General features: G+C 54.7%; 1 protein-coding gene across 11 annotated transcripts; it reads left to right on the top strand.

The window, feature by feature from the left end:
* Positions 1–1905: 1905 nt before the first annotated feature.
* On the top strand, positions 1906–24291 carry Celf5 (CUGBP Elav-like family member 5). Of its 11 annotated transcripts, none has more exons than XM_051177284.1 (12): positions 1908–2176; positions 7897–7979; positions 14949–14997; positions 15432–15560; positions 17206–17285; positions 18475–18621; positions 19455–19596; positions 19692–19838; positions 20655–20717; positions 22027–22107; positions 23560–23703; positions 23976–24291. In XM_051177284.1, exons 1-12 carry the CDS (start codon positions 2032–2034, stop codon positions 24101–24103), a joined length of 1338 nt encoding a protein of 445 aa, XP_051033241.1. In that variant the 5' UTR covers positions 1908–2031; the 3' UTR covers positions 24104–24291. The 11 variants fall into 11 exon arrangements, with proteins under 11 accessions (XP_051033242.1, XP_051033241.1, XP_051033244.1 ...); XM_051177287.1 differs by having other exon boundaries at positions 23601–23703; XM_051177283.1 differs by having other exon boundaries at positions 1909–2176; positions 14949–15000.
* The last annotated feature ends 1283 nt before the right edge of the window (positions 24292–25574 follow it).

Raw genomic sequence — 25574 nt, forward strand, 5'->3', positions numbered from 1 at the left:
TCCTGCCCACGTGTTTGTTTTGGGGATTGAGATGCTCAAACCTGGTATCCCCAGGTGTGTGACAACTGCAGGACAGATGGCAGGACCCTGCATCAACGCCTCCCAGGATCCCTGGTCCCCCCCTTTTGGTGCTCTTTAATGATTCTCACAGCTCAGAGGCCTGCCAGGCTCCCAGCATCACTCTCTGGTCGCCATGGAAACAGCTTGTCTGAGGACAAGCCTTGGCATCTCCCTGCCACTCAGATGACCCCTGACCTCTGGGGTCATCTGCCTGCCCTACCCCTGAGCCCTACAGAGTATGATGGTGGCATTGCCATTGACTGTGAGGCCAAGTCCACAAGAAGCTACAAGAAGTCCCCTCTCTAGTGTTCATAGCAAATGAAGTGGAGGCAAGGCTGCCTGGACCATAGAAGGGATCATGGGAGGCATCTGGGCTTCAGAGCAGGCATTAGCTTCCATCACTTCTGCTGGGTGACCTTGCGCAAAGGATCCACTGCTCTGGGCATCCATTACTGTCCTTTAAAACAAATTATAGGGGACTGGACAGACAAGTCTATGGCTAGCACACCAGCTGCGCCTGCAGAAGATCAGGGTTCAGTTCACAGCATGCACAAGGGGCTCACAACCACACACATGTGCGCAGCCATGCAGGCAACACTCCTGCACATAGGTAAATCCTTTTACAAAAACAAATTCTAGACAGGTGGTGGCGGCACACGCCTTTAGTGCCAGCACTGGGAGGCAGAGGCAGGAGGATCTCTGTGAGTTCGAGGCCAGCCTGGTCTACTGGTCTACAGGGAGAGTTCCCGAACTACACAGAGAAACTCTCAAAACTAAAAAAAAAAAAAAAAAAAAAAATACAGGAACAGGATTCACCCATTTAACTCTTTAATTTGTGATACTGTCTCATGAAGCCCAGGCTAGCCTCCAGATCTCTATCTATGTACCCAAGGATGACCTTGAACCCCTAATCCTCTTGCCACCACCTCCTCTGGGTGGGGGGGGGGCAAACTCAGTCATCAACATAGAGAATATTTCACTGCATAATTAAGATGAATACACGTAAAAATCTTCAATGAATAAAATATCACCCATTATTTTATTTATTTATTTTGGTTTTTCGAGACAGGGTTTCTCTGTGGCTTTGGAAGCTGTCCTGGAACTAGCTCTTGAAGACCAGTCTGGCCTCGAACTCACAGAGATCCTCTTGCCTCTGCCTCCTGAGTGCTGGGATTATAGGTGTGCATCACCACCGCTCACCTATTTATTTTTTAGGTTTCGGCTGTCCTGGAGCTCACATGTTGGCCTGAGCGCTGGGATTAAAGGCGTGGCACCACTGCCCTAATATCACCATTAATGACACACACCATGGGTCCAGATGGTGTCTGTGGCACTAAGAACTTCAATTTTAAAATATGAACCAGACATATTGGCGGGCATCCCAGGACTCAAAAGCTGAGGCAGGAGGATTGCTTGCAAGGGCTAACCTCAGAGTCTGTTTCTTTCCTTGAATAGTCTGTCAGCTTCTCTGCCTTCCTTCACTGTCATTCCCCCTGCCCCTGTCCAGTCCTTTGTGTCCACATCACAGGCTGGCTTTCATTATTTACCTGCTGTTCGCAGAGCCACTGTCCCCTCCGTGGCTGCTCGTTTTGTCTTCACAGAGGTTCTTACCATTTAGCCCAGGCTAGCTAGGAACTCCAGGTCGTCCTGCCTCGGTCTGCCCAATGCATATGGCTGTAGGACTGATCTCATGGCTGTTAGTGCCAGACACATAAAGGATGACCTGTCAGTCTTTCCGATGGGCGCGTCCACCCTGCAACTCCTCACACTTCCAGGACCTCTAGGCCTTAGTTTCCCGCGGCCGGCGCCTCCCGCCCCCTGCAGTTCCCGCAACGGCAGCGGGGAGCGCTGTGGCGCAGTCGTGCGCGGGCGGGGCCGCGGACCGAGCAACGCGGAGGCACCGCAGCTCCTGCCCGGGCCTGGCCGGTGGGCGGCAGCGGGCCTGAGCGCCCCGGGGCGCGGCCCGACGGAATGAAGGACCTGGACGCTATCAAGCTCTTCGTGGGCCAGATCCCGCGCCACCTGCACGAACAGGACCTCAAGCCGCTGTTCGAACAGTTCGGCCGCATCTACGAGCTGACTGTGCTCAAGGACCCGCACACCGGCGTGCACAAAGGTGGGCACACCCGTCCCGCACCCACTCATGCACCCCTGCCCCCGACCCCTGCACCCCGGCACTCTGCCTCTTGTACCCTTAAGACCCTTTCTGTACTCCCCTTTCTATATCTACACCCCTCCCATGCACCTGAGCCCTCTGAATCCCTCCCCCGCACCCCTTCTGCTTCACCTTTGTATCACAGAACCTCTCCTTACCTTCCCCTGCACCCTCCTCCGCCCTGGGGGTACCACTCTAGATCCAGCTGCACCCTCCCGTCCTCCGCCCCCACTCCCTCCCTCCTCTCCACTCCCTCCTCCTCCATCACTCTCCGTCATCTCCCTCCATATTCCTCCTCTCCCCGGGCATCTTCCTCTCTCTCCCCCCTCTCCCTCCCATTCCCAGACAAGCCCCCCCCCATCCGCCCTGTGCCAGGAGCGCCAGGGACCTTCCCTCCTCCCGGTCCCTCACCCTCTCCCACTTCGCTTTGGGTCTCACTGACCCAGCCAGGAACTTCCCACCTCAGGACCGGGATTCCTGCTCACAAAGCCGCGCCAGCTCTGCTACGGCCGGCCAGACACATGTCCAGGACCCGGGGCTGAGCGGTAACTACAAAGACTTGGGGGTGTGAGGTTGAGGCTGCAGCCCAGAGGATGCTGGGACCCAGGCAACCCTCCCTGGGTGGTGCCATCTTCTTGATCCCCTGGCCCACCCTGGCTGAACTCAAGTGGAACCTGGAGCCAGGGCTGAGGCCGAGACAATGAATGTGATGTCCGCTGGGCAGACCCTAGATCCTGGTTGATGAGGATGTGGGTGGGTAGCCTTGCTGGCAGGTGGCTCAAGAACCTGGCTTCCCCTCACATGGAGGTTTCTGGGGGGGGGGCAGGGTCACCCCATTGCTCCATCCCAGGCCCCAGTGTCTGAATCTGGTGGCTTTGACCAATTGTGCTGGCAGGTGTTGAGGGACCTAAGATTAAGACCATGGTCTTCATTCTCAGCCGGACCTCATGGTGGGGAGGGTTTAGCTCCTGGATGGGCCTGTACCCACCTATGGAATGAATGAGTGTGTGAATGAATGAATGGATGGATGGACCAGTGAATGAGAATGAACGCATGAGTGAATGACTGAGAGATGAAGGAATGCATACAGAGGTGAAGGGGCTGCTAGCTGGGCCTGAGGCTAGTCAGGACCTGAGCAAGGAGGGACCCCTCCATACCCCAGGGCTTTTCTCTTCCAACCTCATTGTCAAACACATGAGACCTGGGATTGATTTGATTCCCATCCATGACCCAGACCCCCGAACCAAGGGTCTGGCTTAAGTACTCATTTCTAGAAACTTCTGATGGGAACCCAAAGGCTGCCTGTCTGGCACCCCAAGTCGGGGCTTGGGGGGCAGTGGTGAGGCTTGGGTCTACGGGATAACACACAGGTGCTAGAACAGGGGCCCCCCATTTCTCCTGGGAATTCCAGGCAGGAGACAGTGGGGCAGCAAGGCCCCGGGAACTGGACTGTTTTCTTTCTGTTAAATGCAGTTGTCTAGCAGCCTTGGTATTTTAGGACATTGCTTGGGAGGTGGGAATTTGGGCAGCAGAGGGTTTGAGGAGGGTCTAATTGGCAGTGACTAAAGGATGGCAGCTTCCCAGGCCCCACCCAAGTGACGAGTTGGGGATCCAACAGGCCAGCAAAGGAGGGTTCAGGGTCTCAACAGAGCTCTGTGTTTGGAGGCCAGGGACAGTGGCACATGCCTGTCACCCAGACACTTGGGATGCTCAGGCAGGAGGATCAGGAGTGCAAGGTCATCCTTAGCAAGTTCAAGGCCTACCTAGCTCAGCTACATGAGACCCTGGCTCAAGAGAGGTAGATCTCTTTGGACCTCTGCTGTGTGGCTGTCACCCCTTTCTGGGCTTCAGGATAATGGAGAGGGAATGAATGAAACTGGGAAGTCTTGCACAGAGCCAACAACCTGAAACCTACCATAAGTATTTCAGCGGCTTTGCTGCTGGGGTGCACCTTCAAGATAACCCATGACAGCAGGGGTAGGATTCCAGAGTGGACTAGGTCCATAAATGCAGAGAAGGGGCAGGAGAGATGGGTACCCTCCCTGGAGCCATCCAGAGTGCGAGGGCCTCCCTGAGCCAGGGCTCAAGGCAGAACCTGAGAACTGACATGGGAGGGGTTCTTCTGCCCCCACCTCTGAGGGAGGACAGGTCACCTTTGGGTCCTCACTAGCCCAACATGGCATATGCATTTCTATGTTAATGATGGCATTTGCCTTAGAGTGGCACATTCTGGAGGACTGGGGGAGGGGGTGGCCTGCTGTTGCCATGGGAGCAGCAGTGGCTGTCTGTGGCAGGAGGAGGGAATATGGAGCCTAGAAGTGACAAGAAGTCTTGGGGAACATGGTCTGGCACAGATGTGAGAGGAGCAGTTGTCTCTGGGCCACAGGCAGGTGCTTTCTTGTGACACCATCCAGCTGAGTGTCTGTTTCCCTAGCTGCCTAAGAAAGGTCTGAAGCATACATCTCAGAAGCCACCACTGGAAAGGGATACAGGGTGGTATAGAGTCTAGTGGACTTTGGCCACAAGGCCTGGGCTCACAGAGTGGACAATGCTTCAGCGTTCTGGTTAGAGGCATTTGCAGGCAAAGAAAAGTGTTCTTGAGGCAGAGAGCAGCGTCTACAAAGGCCCAGAGGTGACTTTGGGGAATCTCCACAGAGAGGAGCATGTGCTAGAGTGATCAGAATTGCATGAGAGATAGGATGTAGGCTGGAGAGAAAGGACTGGCTTTAGTCAGGGAAAATTCATGGAGGTGGGTGGGTGGGTGGATGGGTAGGTGGATGGATGGATGCTGTCCCCAGGTCTCATGGAGATGTAGTAATTGTCACCATACCTTCCCTTGAAATGGGACTCATACAGATGCTGAGGAGGTGTCAGAGGTAGGGTTCTAGAAGGTTTGGGGTGAAGGCTTCATTTTTTATCTGAGGGATGGTGTCCCACATTGACCACAACCTCTACTAAAGCCTTGGCAAAGGAAGGAGCTCGTGTTGGAGCATGAGAAGGAACAGAGAGGCAGGCCTGTGACTGGAGGGTGGACTTGGGCCTTGACCCTGAGGGAGGTGGGAGCCATGGAGAGCTGTGCTCACAGACACCTCTGGTTGCTGCTTCAAGGGGGACAAACTGGGGGTGAGCATGTGTTCATGGATGTGGATGGGGCCACTCAGCTTGTCTTTTTGGTGACAAGGCAGTGCCAGGCAGAATCACAGGAAATTGTTCTTGCGATGAAGTGAGTGTTCAGTTCTGGGGATCTATGATCCCAGCACTCCGGAGGCTGAGGTAGGAGGATCACCAATCAAGGCTAGTAGCCTTGGCTACAGAGTTGACCAGAAGCCTGTTTCCAAAATAAGATGGTTGGGAAAGATGTGGCTTAGTGACTCAGTGGCTCAGAGGTGAGCCTCAGGGATCTGAGCTTGGTTTCCAGCACCACCGGGCTACTCAGAACCACCTTCACTCAATGCCTTGTGGGTCCCCAGAGAGAACATATTCCTACAAGTTAGTTGTCCTCTGCCCTCCCCCAGGCATGCCAGGGCACCCATAGGCGAATAGATAATAAACACATTTGATGTAGTTCTCTTCAACCTTCTTGAATTTTCTGAGTCTTGGAAATCCTCCAGTCCCAGCTCAAAGGCAGATGTTTGACTTGCTATGGGTCTTAAACAGGCTGCTGTGTCTCTCTGAGCCTTGGTTCACTTCATACTGCACCCAGGAATGTATGACTCCTGAGCAGTTGGGTGAGGGGGTGTTCTGCTGTGGTGCTGACCACACCCAGACAAAAGCACACAGCAGCACCTCAAGTCTGTGGAGCTGTTGGGGGAGGGGTGGTATTTGATAACAACTGAGGAAGAAACTCTCCATGGCTTCCCAGTGCTCTGACTCTCACAGCCTCTTCTGCTTGTCCCCAGCTTCGGCTGGCTGTCTTATCTACACAGGGACCATTGCTCTTCCCTCAGCCTGCAAAGCTGCCCAGTTGCTTGGGGTCTTGTTCCTTCTAAGTGAGGGAAAGGACACCGCCCTCTGTCCACAGGGGGCAGGGCGAGTGGGCACTGAGTTCAGATGCGGGAGGGGGCAGCAGGGCACCCCCAACTCCAACCTCAGAAACCAAGATGGTTTCTCCTGAAGAACCACCAGCTCGTGGCTGAGCCACTGTGTCCCCAAGGTGCCTGGACACCTCCTAACAGGGGGTCTTTTCTGAGTGGGGTGACAGTTCGGTGCTCAGGTTCAGCCACTACTAAAACGCCAGGAACCCCCTTGCCAGACCAGCGCAGCTCAGAGCTGGGGAGGGAGGGGTACCAGGCAGGGAGGGGTACTGGGGGAAACCGGCAGGGAGGACACGGGTTTTCGAAGTGCTTCAGCACCGTGGACAGCGGCCCTGGGGAACTGCAAGGGTATTATTGTCTTGGCCCTCTCCTCCACTCCTCCCTCCCTCCTATTCTTTCTCCTTTTGGGTTTCTGATACAAGGCTGGTCTTGAACTCTATGTAATCGAGAATGGCCTCTAACTCCCGGGTGCTGTGGTCGATGGCGACAAGTTCCAGGCTGCAGGGTAGACCTTTCTCAGAGACCAGACAGTGGTAGCACATGCCTTAAACCCCAGAACAGGCAGAGGCAGGAGGATGCCTGTGAGTTCAAGGCCAGACTAGTCTACAGAGTGAGTTCCAGGACAGCCAGGGCTACACAGAGAATCTGTGTCTCAGAAAAGAACAAAGAAATGATGATGATGATGATGTCAGTTAAAATGATACTGTCAGAGCCAGCCATGGTGACATTCCCAGCTGGGCTCTGTGAGTGCACAGCTCAGCTGTGTGTTCCCGGCTTCCCAAACTGAAAATAGCCCTCGTGAAACGCTAACTCTCCTCTGCCTTCTGCCCTCCACTCAGCACCCCCCATTCCCCTTCCTGTGTGTGAATTTGTCAATGGCAGTGACCAAATAAGGACTCAGCAGTGGCTGCCACCTTCTTTGAACATCCGGGGGTGGGACATGCAGCTTTCCTTTTCATGGCTGGGTAATATTTCACCATGTGGACAAGCACACCCCATGTGTCAATCATTCATTCATCAACTGGGTGACATTTTCATATGGCTTTAGCAGGTTCCAGTTCAACCACATCTGATTTGTAGTTTCAACTTGGGTGGTAAGCTCCAAATCCAGAGCAGGATGGGTGGGTTAGAGGGGCTCCAAGTCATAGTCTTCTCACACACACACACACACACACACACACACACACACACACACACAGTCCAGGCTCCAGCCATAGCTCTCGCTGTACTCAGAGCCCGGGATCCTCCTGCCTCCACCTCCCCAGCTCTGCGGTGGCAAAAAGTACCTCACCATCTCCCCACCCCAAAGTTCTGAGTCCCTTATGCTCCAACTCCCTGTTCGTTCTGTCTGCAGCCCTCAGCACCAAAAAATCTACTTCCTGTGTTTGTTTTCTCCTGTTTTGGGCATTTACTTTCATGGAGTCCACACTATGTGGCCTTTTCTTGAGGCTGGGTGGCCTCAAGACCTATTTATGCTGGGGGTTGTTGAAGCCTTGATCCTGTTTATGGTTGAGTAACACGCCTCGGTGTGACTAGACAGTGATGGGAATTTCCACTATCCTGGGCACCGGGGCTGCTCCCCCAACCCCCTGGCTTTGTTCATGGTGTCATGGTCCATCTTCCCTCACATGCTGTCTCTCTCATCAGGTTGTGCCTTCCTCACATACTGTGCCAGGGACTCCGCCATCAAAGCTCAGACGGCCTTGCATGAGCAGAAGACCCTGCCAGGGGTGAGTCATCCGTGGAGTGGAGGAGGTACTCCAGCCAGCCATGGGGGGCTCGGGCTGGATGCCGCTGTGCCTCTGGACTCAGGATGAGATAGAAAACAAGGGGCATAAGCATGAGTATCTTTTGGGCTCTGTCCATCACAGGAGTGATGGTTTTATGTAGCACAAGGGACATGGTCAGAAATGTACCTCACTGACAGGTACTGCTGCTCAAAGGCCCTGGAGTGGGGGCGGGGAGCATTGGGCAAAGACCTAGGAGACCCTTGTTGGTAAAGCAGAGGGAGTGATTCAGAGATGGAGTAAGAGGACTGGGACATGAGGGGAAGGGGTGGGCAGACTGGAGCTTTTGGTGGAAATCTAACAACACACCTGAGGCTTGGAACTTTATAAATCACAGTTCTGTGTGTTCAAGGGCATGCGCTGGCATTGGTGTGGCTCTGGCAAAGTTCTCCTGGTGAATGACAGCTGGAACATTTGCAACAGAGACCACATGGGAAGAGCAGGTGGAAGGTCAGGGCGGGAGCAGGTACAGAAGGGCTCTCTGTGAATACATGTACACATTACTATACCTGCAATTTGGCAAATGTGCACATTTCCCTAATACCATCCACTGAGCTTGTTAAAACCGGGAGGCAGCTTGGGAAGGAGGCAGGGATATCCAGAAAGTCCAATGGGAACATTTGATTCTACCTTACCTGCTCTGGGATTCCAACTGTGAGCATCATACATGGTTTTATATGTTAGTGTGGGAAGAGTAGTCAGCTCTGTTGTGACCTAAGAAAAGCTGTGAAAGAGAAAGACACCATACGACAGGTTTCAAGCAGAGTTTGTTTGTTTGTTTGTTTTATTAGAGAAAGGGATCATAAAAAAAGGGAAAGGGAAGGGGAGACCAGCCTCCAGGGATGGGAGCAGCTGGAGAGAGGAAGGGGAAGATAGAAAGAGGAAGAGAAAGAGAAAAAAGGATGGGAGGTGGGCAGGGCTCTTTTAAAAGGGAGCATGGTGAATATGCACAGGTGGTGCTCTTAGAGCTGCAGCTGAGGGTGTATCCTGTCAGAACCCCAGGGACAGGCCAGTACAGATGCCTGAATGCTAACAAGTTTCCCCTCTAGGGAAGTCATAATTTTCTCAGTCTAAGACTTTCTCTTTCACAAAATTCTACCCACCCATCCATCTGTCTATCCATTCACCCACCCACCCACCCATCCACTCATCCATCCACCCACCCATCCATCCACTCATCCATCCACCCACCCACCCATCCATCCACCCACCCATCCACCCACCCCACCCATCCATCCACCTACCCACCCACCCATCCATCCATTCATCCATCCACCCACCCACCCATCCATCCACCCACCCCACCCACTCATCCACCTACCTACCCACCCATCCATCCACTCATCCATCCATCCACCCACCCACCCATCCATCCACTCATCCATCCATCCACCCACCCATCCACCCACCCACCCACCCATCCATCCACCCACCCCACCCACCCATCCACCCACCCCACCCACCCATCCATCCACTCATCCATCCACCCACCCACCCATCCACCCATCCATCCACTCATTCATCCACCCACCCACCCCATTGCCTGGTGAGGAGACCATAGCTTTCTGGTACACAGCAAAGCTGAGCAGACTACCTCCCTGTCATGGGGATCCATCCCTGTTCCAAAGCTGAGCATGTCCCATTCCTTCCTAAGCTTCTGTCGAGATGTGGTGCCCATCCCTGTCCCTACCCCTCCCTGCAGATGCTCCTGGTCTCTCTGCTTGGCTTCTCTTCTCACTCGGTGTGCCCATAGCTCCTTCTCCCTCACACAAGAGACCAAGGCTGCCTCAAGTTTCTCTTGCCACTTGTCTATAAGACCCTTTTCCCGGGCTGGAGAGATGGCTGCTCTTCCCAAGGTCTTGAGTTCAAATCTCAGCACCGCACCATCTGTAATGAGATCTGGTAACTTCTTCTGGCATAAAGGTGTACATGCAGGTAGAATACTATGTACATAATAGACCTTAAGACCCTTTTCCCAAACATGACCACATTGACAGTATTCAGTCAGGGTGTGAATGTGTAGGATTTTTTTGGTGAGGGAAACATCACCAATCAGTTCATGATGTCAGGTGGTGACACTGTGTGAACAGCCAGGTGTGAAGGTCACCAGGGAGGACCATGTGGCCCTGGGGGTGTTAAAGTGCTGTGAAGGATAGATGTTTTGGACAGATGCAGAGCAGTGCAGAGTTCATGAAGATGAGGTGTGTTTGATAGAGAAGGGAGCCTGAGAGTCTTCATTGATTGACTGCTTAAGAGTGGATCTCACCCAAGAGTGACTGTGCTTTTAGGGTGAGTGACACCTGTAGACTTCCATGGCGGTCACACTGGAAGATTCCTGGCATGTCAGAGATGGGGGCTGGGAATTCAGCTTAGCACCTACAGAGAAACACCCAGCTGTGTGCTCACAGTACCCATGGACAGACCATGTTTAGAACAAAAAGAAATAATGTTCTAGAAAAATGTTAACTTAAAAATCTAGTTGGGGGTTGGGCATGGTGGCACACACCTTTAATCCCAGTATATGGGAGGCAGAGGCAGGTGGTTCTCTGTGAGTTCAAGGCCAGCCTGGTCTACAGAGTGAGTTCCTCAACAGCCAGGATTGATATACAGAGAAATTCTGACCCAAAAACCCAACCAACCAACAAACAAACAAAAATCTAGTTGGTTGTTGGTGGTGTATGCCTTTAATCCCAGTACTTGGGAGGCAGAGGCGGGTGGATCTCCTGAGTTCAAGAGCAACCTGGTCTACAGAATGAGTTCCAGGACAGCCAGGGCTACACAAAGAAACCCTGTCTTGAAAAAACAAAAAATAAAAGGAGAAAAAAAAAAACCAAAAAAACCCTAAGGCCAGACATGTCTGTTATTAGAATTTTCTGAAAGAAACATTAAAAGGTAACAATTAAAGGTAGAAATTCATTTTTAGATTTTACTTTTTCCAAAGCATCCCCAGGTCTCAGCATTTTAGCATGAAGTCCTGTAGAGTGGCCACACCTGCCCCCACGCTCACCCTTCATCGTTTCTTGTAACAATGATTGTTACACATAGCCTTGAACTCAGAGATCCTCCTGCCTCTGTCTCTGGAGTGCTGGAATTAAAGGCGTGCATCACCACAGCCTGGCTCAGGGTAGAAGTTTTTTCAGTGGCCTATGGACTAGTTGACCCAGGAGAATCATGTTCTGAATTGTTCTAAATGGAGAGTCCCCCACACACACCTCAAATCTGGTGTCAGCGTTAACTTTACATTTACAGACGTTATAATGACTGGAAACTTTGACATCTCGGTGCTGCACCATGTAGTTCTAGGACAAGCTGTGCTCTGTCCCGCACAACTACCCAGCGGACACATGATAAAACTTTATTGGAAACACAACTGTGGAACCAGATTGGGCAGCCCTGAGGGCAATGGCTGGCAGTACCCCTCAGGACCCATGCCTATTGTGACATGAAAGCTCAGTGTGGCTACAGTGTGCAATACGGCAAAGACCTGAAACAATCTAGACTTGGAGCCAGCTGCCTTTGTGCAGATCTGGAACATTCTAGAACTCAGCCAGGCTGGAAATTAGGGACCTGGAATGTTCTGGACTGGAGGCCAGCTGCCTGTGGGATGCTGGGAACATAGTATGTTCTAGACCCCCAGAGCTGGTGGCATGGCAAATACTTGGTGATTTAGAACATTCTAGACTTCAATGCCAGTGCTGGATAAGAGCAAGTTTAAATGTTCTAGACTCTGTGTCCAACCACCCTGTGGGTATTCTAGAATATACAGGATTATGGTTGTGTCCCCACCATTGTGAGCCCCCACCCAAAGATGTATCCCCAGGGGACAGGCACAGAGGATGCTACCTGATTCCGAGCTGACAGAGGGGGAGGCCTTGGTCACACAATGTCAGGATACACCAAACTTTGATGTTCCAGGTCTGTCTTTAGTGAGATCTGGGGTTGGCATCCAGCCACACACCTACAGGTCTCAGTTTCCCCACATGCCACCTTGGCCCAGCAGACAGGAAGGCTAAGGCTCAAAAAGAGAAGGCCACCCGACTGAGAATTCTCAGCAGAGGCCTCGCTTGGCCTTCAGAGGTCTGGGTGCTCTGTCCCCCACCCCCATGATCTAGGCAGGATTCTCTGAGAACAGTCCATCAAGGGGATCTGGGTCCCAGCTCAGAACCGCCATAAAAAGTCCCAGGATCAGAGAAAGCCTCTGCTTCAAGGAATTGGGCAGAAAGTGTCATGGGACTCTGAGAGGGACCCACCGTGTTCACACACACACACATGTGCACACTCTTGAAGGATCCATCCACCATGCACCCCCTTGCCCCCCCCCCAACTAAAGGTGTCTTCTGAGCTTTTTCACATCTGTGTAGTATTCTGCAGCCCAATGGCTTGATTCATCTATCAGCGCATACTCTGCTTCTGGCCCCATCTCTTGGCATCAATCTGACTGGCAAAGGGTGAGGGGTTGGGGGAACAAGCAGGGAGCACTGGGGGAAGGTGTTCACTTTGAAGAGGGGCAGGGCTGTTGGGAGGAAGGGGTTCCCGGACCCCCGTTGAGGTCTCCAATGCTGCAAATAGAGGCTGTAACTGCTGCCAGGGCCCTAGGGAGCCATAGTGGGGTCCAGGTGGGAGAGAATAGTGGGCTGTGGCAGCCCGGGTGGCGCGTTTGTGCTCTTCCACCGCTTCTGAGGATGCCTGGTTCTAGAATCTTCCAACTGTGCGAGAAACCTGTATGGCCCAGGCTAGATTGGTTGAGATTGTCTAAAGGCCTCGGTTTCCCCGTCTGTAACCCAGTTCAGAGATGAAAGGGGCCTCGGACAGAGACCTGGCTCCCCAAGGAGACATAACATAGTCTCACTCACAGAACTTCTATCTGCCTCAAAACCCGCCGAAGATTTTCTCCTCCGTGGACATGGTCAACTTCCGGTGTTGTTATCCCATTCTGAGACACTAGGGAGGGTCCTCGCTGGGGACCCCAAATCCTACCCAACAGGAAATGGTGTTGGGTGAATGTAAAGAGGAAGAGGAAGCAGGGAAGGGGAGCAGAGACTGAGCTGCAGAAGGTGCAGGGGGAAGGGCGGCACCTGGGCGGGACAGATGGGGGGAGGCGGTAGTGCGGGGAGACCCAGCTCCCACAGGCAGCCGCGGAGGCACGTGGTGCAGGCTGGGAGGGCGCTCCACGGCCCCTTCTTCATCACTGTGGGGTGGCGGGGGGTTACCCAGGGAGCGCTGGAGACCAAGGTCGGTGATGGGGTGATGGCAACAGAGCCTGGCACATCCCCTCTTCTTCCCTTCCCCTCCCCTCCCCCTCCCGCGTCTCTAAAAGATTATATTTAAATCTCTTTTGTGCACTACGAGATCTGAACTCGGAGGCCCCCCCCCAAGAGGCGGTTTCCATGGCAGCGACAACTGCCGGCTTCCGCGGGGTGAATCAGCGTTGCCATGGCAACCCCATCTTCATCTGCCCAAGGTGCTAGGGAGGATGGTGGAGGGGGAGGGCCGGCGGGGGCGTGTGGGAGGGGCCGTGGGGGGACCAGGAGGCTAGATCTGGGGGACCCCTCCCCTGCCTCGTCCCCCCACACCCCTTTTGGGCGCCCGGACCCCAGAAGAGGAGGAACTATCAGGTTCAGATCGTCTCTCCCCCCCCCCACCCTAGGGTGGGGTGTGGTACCCAGGTGCAGAAGGGATGGAATGTGGAGGGGTTGGGAAGGATCTGGCTGGCTGGGGGGAGTGGCAGGGCGGGTAGTGAGGGTCCCCAGGAGGGTCTTAGAGGAGGGGAGGGGCTCCCAAAGTGTGTGTGGGGGCCGAGGATGATTCCGGAAGGGGAGGGGCTGGGAGGAACTTGGAAGCACGGGAGGGGAGAGGATTGTGGGGGAATGGAAGGGTGTGGAGAGGGGTGTGAGGGAGGGGAGCGGTGAGGAGAGGTGTGAGGGAGAAGAGGGGTGGGGAATGCTCTACAAGGGCTGCTCACAGCTGGTGGAGCCATCACTGGAGGGGAGGGTGGGTGCAGGTGAGGACATTGAAGGGAAAAGGCCAAGATTCAGGGGACAGGGGTCGCTGGGCTATTAGGTGGGCGCACCCTAGGCCAGAGGTCTCAGGGCTTCGTGTGAAGGGGCTAGGCTAATCTGAAGCAGGGAGGGACCCCACTCCCGGCTCCTGGACCCTCATGGTCCCCTCTTTCCTTACACCTAGCTTGGGGTGGTACCTGGAGGGAGACAGAGCAGAGGCAGGAGACAGGGAGAAGCCCTGAGGGGAGGGGGCATTGCTGCTGGGACTTTGAGGAGGTTCACCCATATGAGCCTCCCATCCACGGCCCAGTGGATGGGCAAATGAAGGCCTCCCAGATGTACACCCCATCCAGTCTGTCCTCGGGGCTATGTGGGGATCGATCAATGCCATCAAATGCCATCTTCGGGGTGGGGTACACAAGAGTGCAGAACAGTGGGTCCAGGTATCAGTCGGCTACTGGCCAGTAGCAAAGGCAATTTATGTTATTTAGAATGAGTCCTCGTGGGTGCCATCAGTGACTAGCCCAGGCTAGCACACTTGGACTTTGTGTCCAGAGAGCAACAAGCTCTCTAGCACCAAAGATCACAGTGTGAAAGTCACACAGCCAAGTCTAGATGCAGGGCTCAGAAACAAACTGACTTCTTGAAGACAGAAATTGCAGTGCAAAATTACATAGGGCTCGGGGAAATCCCATTTCTAAAGACATTCTGTCTTGTTGGGGACATAATTAGCTTTGGGTTTTGAAGGCTAGCTAAGAGTTTGCCAAACAAGTCTCTTTGGCACCGGGTTTGATTGCTTCAATGTGTGCCAAGACAAAAGTGAGCAGTCGGTGCCTGGCAGAACTTAGAGAAAGTGCATGCGTCCCACCTGGTCCCCTGCCACCCTGAATGTGCGCCCCCCACCTTTCCACAGATGGCGCGGCCGATCCAGGTGAAGCCAGCGGACAGTGAGAGCCGTGGAGGTAGTAGTAACCTCCCTGTGACCGTGGGGTGCTCCTGCCGGCTCCAACTGCTCCCTCAGACTTCAGACACCCCACACCTTTCCAGTTTCCTCACGGGTGGGGAGAGTTGTGGGCAAGGCTGTCGGGACCCCGTGTATATGTAGGAGCTGGGTAAAGTCCAGCCTTGCTAGTCCCTGTCACTTTCATTTTGGCTGTCAATCAGGACCCCCCTTTCGCGTTCTCTCCCTCTCTCTCTTGATTCTGACTGCCCCCCCAGTCTTCTGTCTCTTCCTCCATGACGCCCCCCCCCCAGTATCTCTGCTTCCCTTCCTCTCTCCCTCATCCCAGGGCAGCAGGGCGGCTTAAGCAAAGGTCCTGGGGCAGCGCGGGTCAGGACTGAGGGTCTGAGGGGCTAGCGGGCTCAGCGGGGCCGTGGGCCGGGGCTCCGCCCACAGGGGACCGGAAGCTGTTCGTGGGCATGCTCAACAAGCAGCAGTCAGAGGAGGACGTGCTCAGGCTCTTCCAGCCCTTTGGAGTCATCGATGAGTGCACAGTGCTGCGAGGACCTGATGGGAGCAGCAAAGGTGACTGATAGGCGGTGGGCGGAGCCTCGAAATGGGGCGGGGCTTGGAGGGCCCATGGGGGGCTAGGTGGGGTCTATGGTGAGTGGTGGTGAGGTGTGGGGAGGGGCGACTGGAACGAGGGCGGAGCCTTGGAAGGCATGGCTGAGGTGTTGTTTGGAGGGCGGGGCCGGGGGCGGGGTTAAGCTTGGGGCAGAGGGTGTGCCTTGCAGGAATAGCAGAGTGGGTGGTGGGTGGGACTTTAGAAAGAGATCTGCCTGAGGTAAGTGTGGCCTTGGGGAAGGGGGTGGACGGGTGGGGTAGGTTGCAAGGGAGATGGTAGGGACGCTTGGGTAAGATGGGCTTGCACTGCAGACTGATCATTTTTGAGGATTTCCATATCCTAGTCCTGAAGTAGGGGGAAGAGAGCAAATAGATTTGGTGAGAAGGGGAGATGAGCACAAGACTGTCTTTAGGATTCCTGCTGTATGTGTAGGAGCTTGGTAATGCCCACCTGGCTTCCTAGTTCCTGACACTCCCTATTTTAACTGTGGCTTGCAAAAAGAGAGGGGCTGGAGGAGGGGAGGAGCCAGCTGAAGAGGAGGGGGTTAAAGTCTGTGGGAGGGCAGAGTCAACCCTGGCCCCACCTGAGTGTCCATTCAGGTGGGGCTGCTGTGCCCTGCAGATTGGTCCTCTGGACTATGGCCTGGACCTCTCAGCTTCTCTCCTTGAGTGTCGCAAGTTATGTCTGTCTTTGTGTGTCTGTTTGTCCATCTGTATGACTGGCAGACTGGTCTTGTCCTGGATCCACGGTGTATGACCCTAGCTGGGGGTTCATCTGCCTTGGTGGCTACCACATGACTGTGTATGTCTGTCTGACCAGCTGCCATGATCTACAGGTCCAGTTCACCCCCTGTGCCCTGGAGGTCAGGACTGATGACCCTTTAAACCTTTACCTCAGTTGTTCTAATGGGACCTTCTGGGCCCAGCCTGCATCTGAAAGTGAATGTGACTGCCGGACTCTCAATACAGTGACTGGCAGCTGAGGCTGACTTCCTGCTGGTTGGCCACATGGACAGACAGATGGACGGGTGGATGGATGGGTGGAAGACTGGCGGGTAGTCGTATGGATGGATGGATAGGTAGATGTGTGGGTGGGTGGGTGCCTGGGTGGTTGAGTGGATGGATAAATAGGTGGGTGGGTGAACAAAGGAATAGACAGGTGGATGGATGGACGAATGGATGAACAAGTGGGTAGATGGGCAGGTGGGTGGATGGGTAATTGAATGGGTATGTGGGTGGGTGGATGGATGGATGGACAGGTGGATAATTGGATGAGTGTGTGTATGGGTAGGTGGATGGATGGATGGGTTGATGGACAGATGGATGGGTGGATTCATGGACAGATGGACAGATAGACCAATAGATTAGTGTGTGGATAGGTAGAGGTGAGTGACTGACATTTTTTTCTGTTTGGCTGAATTCATTGCTGACATCGATGTTTCTGTCCCTGTAAGATGGTGGTGTTTTGTCTTGACCCCTTCCATGGTTGTGTGAACTCATATCTACTGTCTTTCATGAGTGGCAATCAAGGGCTCCGTCTCCCCTTTATTCCCTACCTTCTATATCCTTCAGTCAGTCCCTCACCTCCACCTCCCTCCCCTCCCAGGCTGTGCCTTCGTGAAGTTTTCTTCCCACACAGAGGCCCAGGCGGCCATCCATGCTTTGCATGGCAGCCAGACCATGCCGGTGAGTGAGAACTGTTCTTACTACAGTGGGGCAGGGGAAAAGGCAGGACGGCTGGGAGCAATGGGTGGCTTTATCCCTTCCTAGACTGCTTCAGAAAGGAGGGTGGAAGGCTGCAAGCAGATGGTTCCCAGTGCTTTGTGGTCTCAGTTTGTGGCCATGGCACTGGCTGAGCAGGACCAGAGGTTGCACAATGTGTAGAGACCAAGGCTCCGTTCTAGAGCAGTGGGGACCCACAGTGGCCACCAAGTGAGGGGGCCTGTCAGGCCATTTGCATAGGTCCTTTAGGTCAGGGTCATGAGTGGGCAAGGGAAAAGAGTCTAAGGACCTGGCTGGCAGCCAAGCTCAGATACCCAGCAGGAGGATGAAGGCTGGTCTGGAGCAACTGTATGGAGATAACGGGGGTCCTGGGAACCCATTAGGCCAAGTGGGAGTGGGAAGCAGGGGTTCAAGGTCCCAGGGGTAGAACCACCCAGGTGAGGCTGTGGGAGGGCCCCCAGGAATCTGTGTCCCTAGCCTTGCAGCAGTAGCTGTCTCCTTAACATGGCTGGGCAGGTTCAAGTCACCCCCAGTCTGACTCCCTCATGACAGAAGCCAGTGAGCGGGGTTGTCTATCCAAGGGGGTGTCCGCAAGCCTGGCTACAAGCATCTGGGGCCAATCCCAAGGAAGGACCTGGGTGAGCCCTGACCCTGGACTAAAATCTGGATCCTGAGTCCCAGTTCCTCACATACTGAACCGCGATGGGACACTGAGCCCCTGTCCCTGACTTAGTTCTACAGCATGAGCAATCAGTGCACTGTTGGTCATCATATCCCCTGGCCATGGGGGCCTTGGCTGCTCCCAGGTGTGGGCTGTATGGTGCACTACCCCAGACTCTTCCACTGTCCCTCTCTGGCCCCTGATTCCCCCTGCCTTTGAGGACATGGCTACAGCTAGGATCTCCTGACACTTTTGTCTCAGACATGAGCCTTGGCCCTGCATAATCCACCTGTCACTGTGGATGTAGCTACCTCCAAGACCCTGTGGCTGTGTCACCACACCGCCAAGCCCAGCATGACAAGCCCTATGCACTTCCTGTGTAGCCCTGGCTTCTCTGGGTGTGGACTCGGTCATGGCTGGCATTGCCACTCTCATCCACAGAGACCCCGAGTCCCAGCCCTTCTACCCCAACACCACACACTGTTCTTGTAGGGAGCCTCCTCCAGCCTGGTGGTCAAGTTCGCTGATACGGACAAAGAGCGGACACTGCGGCGCATGCAGCAGATGGTTGGCCAGCTGGGCATTCTGACGCCATCCCTCACCCTGCCCTTCAGCCCCTACAGTGCCTACGCCCAGGCTGTGAGTGGCCCCCAGCCTGTGGACACCGAGTCCAGGGCTCAGCCCCACAACTCCATCTTTCTGTCTTCCCTTCACTCACTCCTTCTGACCCAGGCAGGATCCTGTCCTGGATGGGGCTGAGCCTCAGGCCCAGCAGGGTAAACTGAGCTGCAGTCCCTGGTTACAAGTTCAAATCTTGATGGACAGCCCTAAACATAGCCATCACCCTGACTGGCCCCCTTATCCCAGTGGACCTGTCTGTGGGCAAAATGCTAATGTCTCACTCATCCTGACCCAAATGGGTGGAGCCTGGATCTCACCATCCCTAAATCTGCCTTTGGCCTAAATCCTCAAGGTTGACATCACCTGAGCTCCTGACTCAGCCCTGAGCATTGACTGAGCCTTGTTCCTGGACAAACCCAATCCCAAGCTGAATCTAAATATCTGAGTCCTGTTTCTAAAGCTAGTTCTGAGTCAAGGCCTGGCCTAGATCTCTGCTCACCCAGATCTCATATTCTAGACTGAGCCCTGATCTCAGACTGAATCCTGATTTATAACTGAGCCTCATTTTCCAACTTAGCCCTGATCCCAAGCTAAGACTAATGCCTGACTGGTCCCTGATCCGAGAATGAACTTGAATCTAAGTAGGAGCCTCCATTTCTAACTGAGCCCTGAGCCTAGGCCAAGCTAGTGCCTCCTGAACCCTGATCCACAACCAAACACTTACCTCCAGCTGAGGCTGTTTGCCACTGATCCCTGATCCCAGCTTGAGCTGTGAAGTCTAGCGAGATCCTCTCCTACCCCTGTTCCTGAGCCATGGTGGGCCCAGTCCCACTCACAGTCTCTGTCTCCAGCTCATGCAGCAACAGACAACAGTGTTGTCCACCTCCGGCAGCTACCTGAGCCCTGGCGTAGCATTCCCTCCATGCCACATCCAGCAGATTGGCGCCGTCAGCCTTAACGGTCTGCCTGCCACACCCATCGCCCCAGCCTCTGGTGAGAGCGGCTTCGGGGAGGCCTCAGGACAAGCAGGCAGCTCGCGCATGTCTGGACCCCCCTCACCCCATGTCTGACCCTCTCCCCCTCCTCAGGGCTACACTCACCCCCACTGCTAGGCACTGCCGCTGTTCCTGGCCTGGTGGCACCCATTCCCAACGCCTTCCCAGGCGTCCTGCCCTTCCCTGGGAGCCACCCTGCCCTGGAGACTGTGTATGCGAATGGCCTCATCCCTTACCCAGGTAACTTGGGAGACAGAGTGCCCTAGGGCCTGGAGTGAGCATGGCAACTGGGGGCCATACCTAGGTCCCCACAGCATGACATCGTGGGCGTGGAAGGGCAGGACAAGGGGCACAGGAAGAGGCTGGTGGAGGATACATGAGGGCCGTGCACTGGGCGGGTTCTGGATTCAAATTCCAGTTCAGTAATCTAGCCTGCTTCCAGAACTGGAAAACAGGATGGTGACCTCAAAGGCGGAATGAGGAGCAGAGTGCGTTTGGCCAGGGTTAGGTGTGTGCCTCTTTTGTTTGCTGTCTGAGATAGGGGTCACATTATGTAACTCAGGCCGGCTTTCAATTCCCTGTGTATCCCAGGCTGCTCTTAGACACCTGTCACTCATTAGCTCTGGCCTCCACCTCCCAAATGCTGAGATGACATCTGGGAGCCACTGTGCCTGACTTAATTCTTTATTCCATAGTCAGCTAAGATTCTGGGCATTGTAGAAATGGGGCAAGGTGGGCCTGAGATGCCAGCCTTGCATGCTAATGGCCTGACCCAGGAACTGGGTAGACTATGGGACACTTAGAGGGTGGCTGGGGAGGGGATGGGGTATGGGAGATGACTCTCAGACAAGGGTTTTCCTGGGTGCTGAGGGGGCAGAGTCAAGGGTTGAGGGGTAATGGGCATAAGGGTTCATTTAGTTTCTGTCATCTGTTCTCTGGGGACGCCGAGCGAGCTGATGCACAGCTGTTTCCCTGGTTTGCCAGTAGGGGGTTAATACAGAAGAGAAACTGGGGTGGTTGTGGATGTCAGGGCTCAGTTCATCATCTGCCCCACAGCTCAGAGCCCCACTGTGGCAGAGACCCTCCATCCTGCCTTCTCCGGAGTCCAGCAGTACACAGGTAGAGGCAGCGCCAGCCTGACCCTGCATCAGCTCGACAGTTCTGGTCAAGTCTATGCCCACCATGACCACTCACCTCAGTGGCTCACCCCTTCACACATGCACCCAGGGCCTCGTCCTTCGCTCAGACCCTCTACCCGTTTGAGATCCCACTCTCCATGGCCCCCTAAGAAAAGTGCATAGTCTCCAGCCTGGTGTACCCTACATGTTATCCCCATGTCCCTGAGGGCCTGACCACCCCCTCCAAAGCCAGGGTTGCACCTGGCTGTCTTCTGTATGCAGCCCTGCCCCACCCAACTTTGTGAATCTGGTCCCACCTCTTGAGACATATGCCCACCCAATTCCTTGCCCATGAGCCCTCAGCCCCACCCCAAGGGCAGAGCCCCACCCACTAAGTTCTTTTCGGTCATGGCCCCACCCCGGTCCCCATTCCCTTGTGGATCCCTACTATTATACCCTCTGCCTTTCTGGCAGTAGCCACGCCCCTGTCCTTCGTAACCGTTCCCTTCACTGTGGCCTTACTCCACTCAGAACTAACCCTCCACTCCGGCGGGTTTGCTTCCTTGAGTTGGGGGAGGGGCAGAGAGGCGGAGCCAGGGCCAAGAGATGGGGCAGGGACTAGGCAGAGCAAGGGACATGGTCAGAACCGGGCAAGAACAGGGCCTGGGGAGGAGGCACAGCCAGAGTGTTGGTGGGGATTTAAAGGGGTGGGACAGGATTGAGGGGCAGGGCAGAGCTGGAGCCTGCGGGGCGGGCTCCTGGCCCAAGGAGGAAGGGTGCAGCGTCATAGCTGCTGAGGAGCCAGAATGAAGGGCAGAGGCATAGGGCAGGACAGGGTCATGGAGCAGGGGCAGGGTCCACCGCTCAGCCATAGGCCTGGCCCTCTGGCTATGGTCTCATCCCTCAGTCTTGGCTGCTATGGCCCTGCCTACTCTAGTTCTACCTTTATTTGGCCATGCCCCGCTCCCGGCCCTGCTCCTGTCCCAGTCCCGCCCCTCATGCAGCCTCTGCTCTGCCCTGCTTGTCTCAATCATCCCATCCCATCACACTCAACTCGCTCTGTGTCCTTCCCCAGGCTCTGGCCCCAACCAGCCTTTCCCGCATCCCTGCCCCTCCTCCCTCAACCCCATCCCTGTCCCAATCTGCTCCCCCCTCCTTCAAGCCCAGTCGCTGCCCCTCAGCCTTGCCCCACTCTACATACCCCACTACCCACCCCTCAGCCCCGCCCCTAGGCCCTGCCCTCAACCCGGCCCCACCCTCTTGCCCTGGACCCACCAGTCAGCCCTGCCCTCTGCCTGTGCTCTCTGCAGCCATGTACCCTACAGCGGCCATCGCGCCTGTGGCGCACGGCGTCCCGCAGCCTCCTCACCTCTTGCAGCAGCAGCGTGAAGGTGAGGCGACCCCTGCCAGCCCCGCCCTCACCTGCACTGCTGAACTCGCCCCTCCATGGAACGGCGGCCCTTGCAGTTCCCACCCCCTATGGACGAGCGAGGAAACCCCTTTTTGGTGCGCGTTTGTGCAAGGAGGCGTCTTGGGTAAACTGAGGCCTTCCCAGTGAAGCCAGGTCTATGGAGGGCATGCGGGAGGTAACAGGAGTCCAGAGTCCAAGGAGGTATCTTGGGTAAACTGAGGCCTTCCCAGTGAAGCCAAGCCTATGGAGGGCATGCTGGAGGAAGCAGGAGTCTGAGTCTGGTGACTCAGGGTCACTCATGTCCTCTTCTGGCTGGGCACTGTGACCAGTACCTCAGTTTCCCCGTTTATAGCTCCGGTGTCCTGTCCCCACCTGTGTAAGCCAATAGGCATTAAGAAGTCTCCTTTTACACTGCCTGAGGACCAGGAGGGGACTGGGGTGAGGCTCACACACACCCAGTATTCAGGACCTGGGCTCAGGCTAGCCCTAGACTTTGAGGGGTAACCAGTGTCCCTTGACTGTCCCACCATGGCCACATCGTGTCTCCCAGACATTGTGTGGCTAAAGCCACCAGCAGGACATTTTTATCTGACTGTTGACAGCCAGGACACTTGGGGAAGTCCCTCCTTCAACTCCAGGCGGGGAGGATGGCTCAGCGCACCACGCCCGAGTTTGATTCCCAGAGCCCACATGTGGAGGAGTGGAGGACCAGTGCAAGTTGTCCTCTGACCTCCACACAGGCACTGCAGCATACCCATTCCCTAAAATTAACTAGATAGAGGGACGGATAGACAACCTCTATACCTCCCAGCTACAACCTTGGCTCCATCACCTGAATGAATTTTCTGTCTCTCTCTGTCTCTATCTTTGTTTGTGTGTGTGTATCTCTGGCCCTGTGCATGTGTGTGTGTGAGGGGGTATGGGTGTAGTTGTGTTTGAGATTAGGTCTCACACTAGGCTCATAAACACAGCAACCCTCTTGCCTCAGCCGCCTAAGCATTGGCATGACTGACAGGTGTGTGCCACTGACCTGGCCTCCAGGCATCTTTGAAATGTCAGGGGTATCTTAGACCCACAAGGCCCACAGAGTGGCTGCTGAACCACATCCAGCTCCCACCCCCATGACCCCATTCACCTGACTCCAGCAAATGGCCTGGAGGTGGAGGCTGCAGGCAGGCATGGAGTTTTGGGAGTCAATCTGGGAGGCAGGGACCCTGGCTTGTGGGGTTCAGGGTGAGGAAGAAGAAGTATCTGGGCATGGTCTGTGATAGCACTGGCTGGGTGAACAGCATATGGCTTCCCGGGCCCATCCCTGCTACCCACCATTCTCTCCCACTGCATCCACAGCCAGACACAAGGACTGGACCCCAACCCAGGGGGGGTCTGCCTCCTCTCCTTGGGGGCTTTATGTCTTTCTCTCCCCCACCTACAGGTCCAGAAGGCTGTAACCTGTTTATCTACCACCTCCCCCAGGAGTTTGGAGACACGGAGCTGACCCAGATGTTCCTTCCCTTCGGCAATATCATCTCCTCCAAGGTGTTTATGGATCGGGCTACCAACCAGAGCAAGTGTTTCGGTGAGCAGACCAGCCTAGAATCGTCCAATGAGGGACAGGGTAGAGTGCATGCCTGGCATGTATAAGGTTCTGGAATAATCCTCAGTACCACATCAGTGTTGTAGGAAGAAAGCGAGGCCGTAACTCTCGTATCACATGGGAAGTTGAGTGGACTGGATGGGTTAGGAATGAGTCCCCCATCCCTAAAAACATACAAGTCTGGAGATAGATATCTACAAGAAGCCAGGACCACTCACTGCCCTTCACCAGCTTGGGTCTCTTTGTCTCCTCAGGATTCGTGAGCTTTGACCACCCAGCCAGCGCGCAAGCGGCCATCCAGGCCATGAACGGCTTTCAGATCGGTATGAAGAGGCTGAAGGTGCAGCTGAAGAGACCCAAAGACCCAGGACACCCGTACTGACCACGCCCACAGCCCCTCAGTGCTGTGGGTCTGGCCCCAGGTGAGCCGCCAGGCGGCCCTGTGCCCTGCCCAGCCCTGGTATCGTCTAACCCTCCTCCCATCCCAATCTTGCTCTCAAACTCTGGGGGCGGGAGTGATGCTCCAAGAAGCCAACTGGGGATAAAACCCTCCCCCATCACCTTGCAGCTTGGGTGGCACAGGGGGTGGGATTGGGGTGGGGAGGTGGAGAGAAATGAATAGAAGTTTACTCCAGAGGTGGGTCTGTGGGTCTGGGGTACAGGGTTTGATGGGTAGGGCTTCTATTCAGTCTTGTGAAGCTGCCTCCCTGCTCCCAGCAGAGAAGCCCTAAAATCAGAGAAAAGATGTTTGGCACACACCCCAGTCTGGGTCCTACAGTTGGAACTTGGAATGCCCAGTTAAGCTGGGCCCAGAACTGAAGCAGAGGTGATGGGGGCCCCATCACAGCCTTCCCGCCCCCCACTTCTGTCCCCCCAGCACCAGTGGACTGGACAGTCCTGTCTTCTAATTTCATGCCCAGTGGGTTAACAAATCCCAGAGCGTATGTCACTCACAACCTCTCAAAACAAACAAAAAGCCAGATATACTCAAAAACAAAACAAAAAACCCAAACGTCAAATTCCCGTCAAACCACATTCTCAGCACTTTCTTTGGGACTGAACTGATTTTAAAAGGTGGAATCAACTGCACAAGGCCTCATGGGAGGTGACAGCTCAGCCACCCAGCAGCAGCTGCCACCTACAGAGTGCCCAGGAATACTTTTGGTTTCTTTTCTTTTCTTCTCCTTTTTTTAAATAACCTCGCCCAGGGTCTGGTAGAGGTCAGTTGTCTTTAGTTCTTCAGTGTTTTCTGTTTGTTATCTGGATTTGGGAGTTTTATTTATTTTGGTTTCAATTAGGAAACCTGCCAATCAGGAACAAACTCTCAGAGCATCTGACAGGCCTTCACTTTTAACCCAGTGTCCTGTGGATACTCTGCTCTGGACTGGGGAGGAACCAGTATGTAAATGTCCCCAAACTGATGGTGACTGGTTTTGAAAACACTGGGGTTTTCTTGCCAAGACAAAAATGAAAACCCCACTCTCCTCCCTTCCACTGCTCCCTAATGCCCTCCCGACACCCTCCCCAGATTGAGCCACTTCCAACCACCCCAGGACTTTCATGTAAATTACAGCCAAGTTTGGATACCAGCCCTCCCAGCGACCCCCTTCCCTATCTGTCCCCCCCCACGTTGACTCCCCAATTCCAAAACCACTGAGAGCCACATGGGCGCAAAATGCTCCATGGTTTATCGTGGAAGGGACTAGGAGTCTGAGCCCAAGTCTGAGGGGTCCATACACTGCCAATCACCATCCGCCCCTCGACTTGGGGACATCCCCAGTCCAACTCGGAGGTTTTCCAGGCCAGCCAGTACCCCCTTAGGCAGAATCCCTACTTCCTGTTCCCTGTAGCGG

The sequence above is a fragment of the Phodopus roborovskii genome, unplaced genomic scaffold (assembly GCF_943737965.1).
Source record: "Phodopus roborovskii unplaced genomic scaffold, PHOROB, whole genome shotgun sequence".
Lineage (NCBI taxonomy): Eukaryota > Metazoa > Chordata > Mammalia > Rodentia > Cricetidae > Phodopus > Phodopus roborovskii.